The sequence below is a fragment of the Triticum dicoccoides genome, chromosome 2B (genome assembly GCF_002162155.2).
Source record: "Triticum dicoccoides isolate Atlit2015 ecotype Zavitan chromosome 2B, WEW_v2.0, whole genome shotgun sequence".
NCBI lineage: Eukaryota > Viridiplantae > Streptophyta > Magnoliopsida > Poales > Poaceae > Triticum > Triticum dicoccoides.
In genome coordinates, this window is record NC_041383.1 from 483,148,738 (window position 1) to 483,158,922 (window position 10,185).

General features: G+C 44.9%; 1 protein-coding gene across 1 annotated transcript in view; it reads right to left on the reverse strand.

The window, feature by feature from the left end:
- Window positions 1-7,055: 7,055 nt before the first annotated feature.
- Window positions 7,056-10,185, reverse strand: part of LOC119364366 (chloride channel protein CLC-c-like) — an 8,210-nt gene continuing 5,080 nt past the window's right edge. The window contains exons 5-8 of the mRNA XM_037629834.1: window positions 9,882-10,144; window positions 8,792-9,061; window positions 7,572-8,703; window positions 7,056-7,406 (exon numbers count right to left, since the gene is read on the reverse strand). Coding sequence (XP_037485731.1) covers window positions 7,317-7,406; window positions 7,572-8,703; window positions 8,792-9,061; window positions 9,882-10,144 — 1,755 coding nt within the window. The 3' untranslated portion in view covers window positions 7,056-7,316. The remainder of the gene's footprint in view (window positions 7,407-7,571; window positions 8,704-8,791; window positions 9,062-9,881; window positions 10,145-10,185) is intronic.

A 10,185-nucleotide genomic window follows, 5' to 3' on the forward strand; every position in this document is an offset into this window, starting at 1 on the left:
CAATCATCCGAACATAAACGATGATCGTCGGTAGAGGAAACTAGGTGATTGAGGCAAGGCCCCCGCTCGGGCGCCCAAGGTGGCATGTCACCAAGGGCAAGTGGAAGCTTTGCAAGATGATGAAGAAGAACAAGAAGAAGAAGAAGAAGAAGAAGAAGAAGAAGAAGAAGAAGAAGAAGAAGAAGAAGAAGAAGAAGAAGAAAACTACAACGTTAGGCCGGGAGCAACCAAATGTCTTGTTTTGCATATTCACATTCATAACCCTCAACTGTTGTCAATCAAACACCATGTATCAAACAATCTCATGATGCAATGCATGCAATCAAATGAAATACAAAACATGGGAAGAAGAAGAAGAAGAAAACCACAACATTAGGTCAGGAGCAACCAAACGTCTTGTTTTGCATCTTCACATTCATAACCCTCGACTGTTGTTAATCAAACACCATGTATCAAACAATCTCATGATGCAATGCATGCAATCAAATGAAATACAAAACATGGTTTATAGCTTGTATTACCTCGATGAGTCTTTACCGGACCACATAAACCAAACATGCGACTTCGAGACAAGTTCATGTATTAAAGAAAGTTTACGAATCAAAAAAAAAGTTCACAAAAAATGAAAGAAGTTCGTAAGTTTGAAAATTCCCACAAAATTTGGAACAAGTTTACAAATTAAAGAAAAGTTCATGAATTTGAAAAGAGTTCACAACTTGAAACAGTTTGTAATTTTCAAAAAGTTGGCAGCAACAAAAAATTTCAAGAGTTTTTAAAGAAGTTCATAACGTTGAAAAATGTTCACAAATTTTTAAATAGTTCACAGATTTCCAAAAAAGTTTAGAAATTGAAAAAGATCAGGCATTTGAAAAATGAATAATGGAAAATTAAAAAGAAAACAAAACATAAAAAGGAAAATCGAGTAAACTCCATGCCTGGAAAAAACGCAAGGAAAAAAGCTACATGGGCTGGTCCATTCGCCATGAGAGGGGTGTGCGCGCCAAGTAGCAAAACCATGTGTAAGTGTCGCTTAAGGCACCAAATAGGATCTGGTTTGGGGCCCTGGTCCACACGAGGGGACCGGTCACATTGCTTAGTTTACGTAGACCACCGGGCAGCGGCCAGGGGCCGCTGGCTATATCTCGCCTTCACCGAGTCCAGATTCTGACTCGCTGAAGGGGTGAGCTAGATGGGCCAGCCCATGCATGCGGTAGGCCACAACCTCTTTTCCTACTTTTTTCTGTTTTTGTTTTTTGCTTCATATTTTAACTTTTGTTTATACTTTTTAAAATATTATATGAAGAAACTTCCATTTTACTAGAAGAACTCTGCAAAAGAAATTTGAAAAATGTTGAACAGGTATTTGAAAAAAAATGTTTAATCAAGAATTTGGAAAAATGTTGAATGTATATAGAAAAATTGTTGATCATGTATTAAAAAAATGATGATTTTTTCATTATCCATATAAAATGTTAAGCAAGCATTTGAAAAAAAAATTGAACAAGTATTTGCAAAATGTTAATCAAGCATTTTGGAAATGCAAAATGTGTATATAAACAATATTGACCATGTATTAAAAATTTGATCATCTACATAAAAATGTTAATCAAGCACTTCAAAAAATGTTGAACAAGTATTTCAAAAATGTTAATCAAGCATTTGGAAAATGTTATATGTGTATAAAAAATATTGACCTTGTATTTAAATAATAATAACAAATTTGATCATGTATGTAAAAAATATAAATTAAGGATTAAAAAAACTGTTATACAAGTGTTTGAAAAATATCAATCAAGTGTTTGGAAAATGTTAAATGTGTATAGAAAATATGTTGACCGTGTATTTATAAAATGTTAATATTTTTATTTGAATTTTTTAAATTAAGCATTTGAAAACCTGTTAAAAATATATAGAAAAAATGTTGACCATGTATTAACAAAATATTAATCTTCTATTTGAAAATGTTAATCATGCATTTTTAATATGTATAAAAAATGTTGAATATGTATTACAATTTGTAAGATTTGTATTGAAAAAATGTTAGACGTGTATTAGAAAATGTTATTGACATAAAAAATATATAGAATAATAGTCAAAAATAAGAAAGAAATCCAAAAACAAAAATAAATAAATGAAAAATAAAATGAAAAAAACGAAGAAAAAAAATACAAGAAACGAATAAAAAAAGAAACGAGAGAAAACGAAAAACGGAAAATGAAAATGAAAATCCCGAAGAAAACGGGCTCTAACCGCATCAGGAGGATGCGCCCTTGTATTTAAAACGTGGTGCGATTTGGTCTAGCGATTGTGCCTACTCTGCTCCTCGTATGCCTAGTTTGCTTCACGAGCCATATCAAGCTCGGCCGGGCCACTGTGCCTAGTTTGCTCCTCTTGTTGCGTCCGGTTGATGACCGCCGATGATTGTGAAGGTTGTCCCCTCCCGCGTGGCTGCTGACGCTGCCGCTCCTCGTTCCCGGCCGCTTTCTCTCGGATCCGCCGGTCCCGCTTCGGGCTTCATGGTGAGACAGCTATGATGGCTTCAAGACCGTGGTGGCGCATGTTGGTGGGCGGCAAGTGTGGTGGAGCGTGGCGGATCGGTCGGGGTGTTGGGTGTGTGGCGGACGGAAGAAACCCCTGCCGGCTTGGTCGGCACCGACGCGGCGACGTCCGTGGGCGCCATCTTTCCTTCCTGAAGGGCATCGGGTATCCCCCACCCATGCCTCTCTGCGTATGGGGGAAACCCTAGGACCTGTCCGGGCAGCAGCATCGTCATCGTTGTGTTCCTTTCTGAAGATGTTGCTTGGTATGTTGCAGTCCAAAGTGCTAGGGGGGCGGTGGAAAGATTCGATGGACGCGGCAGTTGTGGATCATCATCGTTTTCGTCGATCCGACTCTGTTGTCATTATTATTTTTTCCTTCTTTTCTATTTTCTTTTGAACGTGCTTGTGTTGTCTGCCCCAGCAATGAATTTTCAGATGTATCGGATGGTTTCTATATCTATATAATGGGGCGAAAGCCTATTTCAAGAGCGGCCGGTATATATATGCATACGGTGGCTGATATACTCTTAAGATGGGGCGCCTAAAAGAAATGACACATGCGACATACTACCTCCATAACTAAGTATATTCACTACGACTGAGTTAGGGCATTTCTAATTGATCCCTAATAAATAGTGGAGTATCCGATGAAGTAAACCCTTTGTGAAGTAAATTTATTTCACTAAGAGCATCTACAGGCACATATGACAAATACGAGCCCTCAAATGCCCGCGGACGCGTCTGCAAGCAGTGACCGGGCGCTCTTTAAATCGTCCACATCCATGTATCTCATATCCGACCCCTATATCCATACTAAACCATGCAACATCGATTAAGCTACGTAGATCAGCAAACGGACATAGACAAGCGCAATACTTTCACCAAAAGATCACGATTGGATGTTCAAACGACCATCAAAGTTCACATAAACGACAGACAATTTGAAACTACATCTAAAACTTGAAATTAAATTGAAGAAAAGCGGATCTTCACCACTTTCGGGCCAGCCCCTTACCCTTTTGGTCGTCGGTGCAGTGTAGCCGTCGGGGTTGGTGGAGGATCGTCCGAATCATCGGACGAGGAGTCGTCGGCGTCGTCAGAGAAGGAGGAGGAGAGGATGATGAGGCCCTTGAGGCGCCGGACGGACCGGTCCTACTGGCACTTGAGCTTCGCCAGCGGGGCTGCCTCCATCGCCTTCTCCCTGGCCTCACGCTCGGACTGCTCGATAGCTAGCCGGAGGGCCTTCGCATTCTTCCAAAAAAGCCCCCGAGCGTCTGTCTCCGCCATTGTAAGCGACCCGCGGTAGACCCACGCGAGGAGCCGCTCGTCCTCGTCGGGCTCCGTGGGTAACCCGCGGCGGCTGCGGACAGAGCTCTCCGCCGCGTCCCTCTCCCTTGCCCGCTGACTCTCGCGGTGGGCGGCACACACCTTTTACTCTGGCGTGCGTGTCCGGGCCGGCGGGGCGGGCATAAGCACCCCCGTTGCCCGTGTGGGGGAGCAGCAAGCAGCGGGGCCAGGGGACGGCGTGGGGGAGGCGCACACTGCGCAACCCGTGTGGAGCCATGCGCGGGCCGAGAGGAGCCAGCACCGACTTCCTCGCTGCGCCTGTGGGGGAGAGGCGAGGCCGATCTGGAACTGCCACATGTGTCCACCTTGGACCTCTTGAGGGCAATGCGAAGGGCTAGCTCATCACAGGAGTCGGAGGAGGAGCGGTTGCCGGCATCAAACATGGTCGCCGCAGTTACCGGAGTCGTCGGAGTGGATCGAATCAGAGAAATCGGAGGAAAGAAGAAGAGACGGATCAAGAGTGGACTGAGCTAGGGTTTTAGGATTGGGGATATTTGTGGGGGCGGCGTGGGGTCGGGGTGGGCCAGGCTGACGTGGCGGACGTGCCCGGGCGCCCCCATATCTGCCCCATATTTGGGCTGGATATGAGGGGCACCGGACAGCTCGGGCGTTTGAGGGTCGTTTGAGGCGCTCGACTGGGTCAGATTTTCGTGATAGGTTAGTGACCGGGCGGGTCGTCCAGGCGTTTGAGACTGGTTTAAGGTGCCCGGTTGTAGATGCTCTATCTAACCGATCCTCTATATATAACGGAGTAAAAAAAATTGATTTGCATTTCATTTTCGGGCACCGAAACACACCTCTTTCTTCTTTATTTCATTCAACGGCAATGTAGTACATAATAATTCACCTATTCTTCGCTATGAGAGAAAGAGCAAAAAAAAATTAAGAACCACAATTAGACATTCTAAAAGATACCAATTTTCCTAACTGCTCCCACCTGTTGAATTAATATCTTCTCTATGTCTTCATTTTGATCTGCGGCTTCTCGAGCTTGAACACTTTTTTTTGTTATTCTAAAAAAGTAGACGTTGATTCGCATCTAATCTCTTCTCTAGTCTCTATTCTAGCAACGAGTGCATGGACATCTATCAATTTTTGTGCTATCAATAGAACATGTATTCTTCTTCCCAATTCCAAAATTTGCATCCATCCTACACAGAGAGATGAGCAAATAATGAGCTATCGAAATTGCGCCGAATCAAAACAAGCACCTACCTCATCATTTGTGCACTTGAAGAACACCCATCCGGGATGTTGCGGCGTGGTAGAAATTCAGCGCACCACCTGCCACGGGCAGTCATCCCTTGTATGACCGTCAACGGCGAGCAGGTGAGCCGCTGGGTCAGCGCAGAGCCCGGGCGACAGCCGGGCGTGTCTTTACCGGCTAACCTCCGACAGGAGAGATTCAAGTGGCTAGACATGGAATCGGTACATGCATGCAGCGCAGGGGCGTCGTTGGGGCTGTGCGGTCCACTTCCCGATTAATCCATGGCAAGGCGCAATCGCCGGCGGCCGAAAAATGCCAAATCCGGCGGCGGCGGCGGTAACAGCCGCAGATTCACCGGTTCTTCTCCGGCGACGGGACGACCAGGCACAAATCCAAGTGGTAGAGGACAGCGGCGGAGCCTACGGAATATCCGCGATGGCAGGCGGGTGCCGGTGACGGCACAAGGAGGCACAAATCCAAGTGGTAGAGGACAATGGCGGAGCCTACGGAGTGTCCACGGCGGCGGGCGGGTGTCGTCGAGGGGTGGGAGGGGCGTCGTTGACGCTACTGCGGCGCGGTGATGGAGGGGGGAAGGCATTGGAGGAGAGGCGCAATTTTTACTCAGCCGCCGAGCGATGGAGTAAATATAAGGAGAAAGTTAGGGCTGGAGTATAATTTTTACTCCCTTACAACGAATTGGGGATCGGCTAGGTGCCGGTTAAAGAAGTAAAACCGATTTTTCTCAGCTTTACTCCTCTAACAGGTTATAAGGGATCGGTTAGAAATGTCACTACCAAAGCAGCAACAACAACAATGAAAAGCGCACCTAAATTACCGTCTAGCTAAGCTAAGACTAGGGGTGTGTTTTCGGAGACGTGGGCTGGCCAGAAAAGGTACCCGATTTTTCTGCATAGAAATCACACTGTCATAGCATGTTCAGAATGCATGAACTAGTACAGATTTATTCGTGTGTCATTCCTGCTGAACTCTCATGCATGACAATGGTGGCGGTGGGGTTGCACGAGAGAGCTAGCGAGCTGCTGGTAACAAACTAACAAAGGGTATAAAAACAGGCAAACTAAACTACTGCTAGATCTGGTCTTAAAAACTAGTGAGAGATCAATAACAGGGGAAGAGTCACGGCTCACCTCAGCTCCAAGAGAGCAACACAAACAGGAAAAGAAAATGCAACGATAGCCTGCCTTGCTTGCAAGGCAAGGTACATGCCTCCTGCCACACCCATACATCAGAATCCTTCCCTTTTTTTCCCCTCTCAATCTCTCTCCCAAGTCCCAAAGCACATTCGTTGTAGTATCCATACACATGTGTACGTACAATCTCATGTCAAACATGATGGCTCAGCGATCCTTGCAGCTGACACAAGAGATCGGGGAGAACAAACCGACCAAAAGCCCAAAAGGTTTCCACAGCATAAAATCAAATTCAATCCTAGCGCCAAAAGCTGATGAGGAGTTTGTGCATAAAGTTCCTGGCATTTGCCATGTCTGATGCCTCGCGCAAAAAAGAAAAGTAAGAAAATCAACTACCGGCGAGAGACAGTGGCAACTACTCTAGCAAGCAATGACCACGCCTGCTGCTGGAATCAACAGGGGCAGCATCATGGTGCCTTGCCTGCCACTGTTCCCCCTTTCCGTTCATCTCTGGCGTGTGGGCCAACGGAGCTCCTCCGGCGGTCAGGTCAGCAGTAGGCGCCACCGGAGTCGCTGTGCAAAGGGATACCGGCGAATTTCTGGCTTGTGACAGCAACGAACGAGGCGGCTCCCCACTGACGTGTGGACAGCCAGCCAGTGCGTTTGGAAGCAGCTGCATTTCCTTGGTCATGAATGAATACTAAGATTCAGATTTCAGAGCCTTGTCGGCATCATTTTGTTCAGAGATCGCTATGGATAGCATGTTGCTACTACCGACAAGGTGTTGCGGTCCAAGTTACAGCAGGTGCATATGAGAAGATGTGTGAAGCAAAAGAGGGAACATGTACTGACAAGGAGAGGATTGTTTTGTTACACAAAGATCACAGGCTGCCAAAATGAAATCCACTCCCCCCGCAAAAAAAAAATGAAATCCACTCGACTGCTGATTGGGGAATCAGCTCTTTACAATAAATATATCAGATTGATTATTCCATGATCCAATGAAGAAGCACCTTCATGAGAAATAACAATACTGCAAGAAAATTTTGTATGGCCTGCTGATTTTGCTTCTCAATGTGACTTGCGGAGATTGGGGAACAGCCCATGGATATGCTCCGGCATCAGGTCGTGCCTGGTGAGAATCCCAACAATAGGAAATCTCTGCACCGAAACAAGAAGAGAAAAAATGTTAACACCCTATAATTGAACTCAAATACAGAATATGGCTGCAGTATGAACTTCATATCATGCAAACAAAGAATGTGCAATTACGATATTTAAGGATCTGAGGTATGTATGGATATCATGGAGATAGAGAGGTCTCACCCCTGGGGTCTTTGGCACAACCAGCAGGTGTCTTAGCCCTAGTGCCCTGAACAGGACTGCAGCCTTTGCAAGCGACATTGTTTCGACCACCGTGTACGGCGAAGTGTTTGTGATTGGATGGAGATCCACATACATCTCCATCTCTTCCTCGGTGAAATCTAGGTCCTCGATTTTCATACCTTTCCCGGAACCAGGCTTTGCAAAGTCAAATGCACCAAACCTTCTGAGCACAAAGCTACCACTTGTTTTCACCTTCTCCTTCATGAAGTTCCTTCCACTCAGAAGAACCAACACATGTGACCTAAGCACCAGCCCAACCAGCTCCGGAGCTTCTGATACAGGCGGCTCATCGACCACCGGAAACCCGTTGTGGCCGGTGATCCTTAACGCATGAACGATGTTGCCCACCTTCTCAACACCCGAAAAGGAGATGAGTGGCCCAGACACAACATCACTAGCTACCAAGTGCCTCATGTACGGTTCAGCATGAGCCTCCATGAATGGCAAGCCTTTCATCACCACGATCTGGTCATACACACCTTTGTTGAAGCAATCGGCTATGGTCTTCGATATCAGGAGGACGAGCATGACCAAGGGGAGCATATGGAGCTCATTCGTGAGCTCCAGAAGGATCACGCAGACTGACACGGTCATTCTCATTGTCCCACCGAGGAAAGATGCGGCACCGAGCAGTGCAAAGAGGCCAGGGTCGATATCAGACATGGGACCGAGAAGTGTCCCCACGATGCGCCCATATGTTGCCCCGGCAAGTATTACCGGGATAAAGAGACCGGATGGGACAGCAATACCATACGTCACGAGACCAAGGCAGTAGATAGCGATGAAGAAGACGAAAAGGCTAGACATGTGGAACTCATTTTCGGTACCACGGCTGAAGAGATTGCGGATGGCATCATCATTTGTGTTGAAGAAGAGTGATGCAAGACCATTGTAATGACCAGGCGGGCATTGGAAGCTCTTAAAATTTCCAGAGCGGCCAATGGTGGGGCATTCCTCCATTGAACCAACAGGGCACGGAGAGCACGCAGCAAGCCAAGGGAGCCCATAGGAGCACGCCGAAGTGATGATCGATATTGTGATGGTGAGAAGGATCTTGGATGGAGCGCCTCTCCTGCATGGAAGCATGACAATGTAAATGAGGTTTTTTGTTTTCAAACGGAGAGATAAAAATTGGCAAAAGTACATGAATGTACACTTACTCATTGATAATACTGTAGACACGAAGAATCCTATCCAAGAGAAAGTTGAAAAGGCCTCCGAAGACGCCACCAATTACTCCAAGAATTATAATCGCGATGAGATCTTGGGTGCCATATGATGGGACGTTCGAGCTAAGATCAAACATAATCAACCCTCCTTGCCCAAAGAGACCACATTTTCCTTTACGACAGAACTCAATCAGGGCCCTCAACACTACAGCAACAACAGCAGTTGTAAAGAATGTTCTCCACAGAAGAGCACTTCGCCACCTGAATAAACAAAAGCAGAACCTTAGTCATGGGAAAAGCTAAAAAGAAACGCAATAAAATGAACACGTTCACATAACAATCATATTAACCATGCATGGATGTGAAACAGAAGCAATGCATTCATATTATTTAACTACCTATTCCACATTCAGTAGGACACATAAGGTTTACAAACCCATCCAATCAAGGGGGAATCAATAGCTTCTTCCACATTCAAAATATATGGAAAATTATAGATGTGAATAAGATTTTAAGTTTTTTATCTGAAATGTCATTTCAGCTGAAGACCAACTCGAATTCGATTAATCAATAAATATAATATTTTGCTGCTATATGTCTAATTAATTGGACAATTTTCTTGAAAAAGTGTAAAAATGATGTTTCATTAGGTAAGCTCAAATTGCAAGCTAGTAGTTATGCAGATATCCAATTAGACCAAATTGAGTAGAAGTTCAAATCTATTCGCCTTTTCATATGGATCAAATATCATTTGACCACTATCCAATTTGTTTTCACCCCTAGACCCATGTACTTCTTCCACAAAGAGGTTTATCCATTTTCAACTAATTGCCTTATCAGCATACCAACTTGTGGTCTGTACCATTTTAATGTCAGGTTTAGGTTGTGGAAGTTAGTAAATGATTGCATACCCAATGCCAGTGTCGATGGAAAATGCAGGTATTTTTAAAAAAAATATTCGATTTGTAGTTTCAAAGTGGTAACCAGAAACACGGTTATAAAAAATTTAGAGCACATTTGACAAGATTATCATCTACATTAAGGTATGAATGAACAGCTTGAGAAGGGAAAGAGGTGCTACCATGATGCTGCTTCCTCGAGAGCAAAGAGTACACCACCAACAGGTGCACGAAATGCGGCTGCCACTCCAGCTGCTGCACCACATGTAATCAAATCTCGTCTATCCCTATCATTCTTGAAATATTTCAGCCAATTCCATGTGAGATGGTACTTGCGTGATCCCCCCTGACCAAGCAAGTTGGCAATGCATGCCCCTGTATGCACCATGGGACCTTCTTTCCCAAGTACAAATCCACCTGAAACTCCAAGTATTGAACCAAATATCTGCAGCGTAATTGAAGAAAGTTATGAGATTTCCGCAAAAA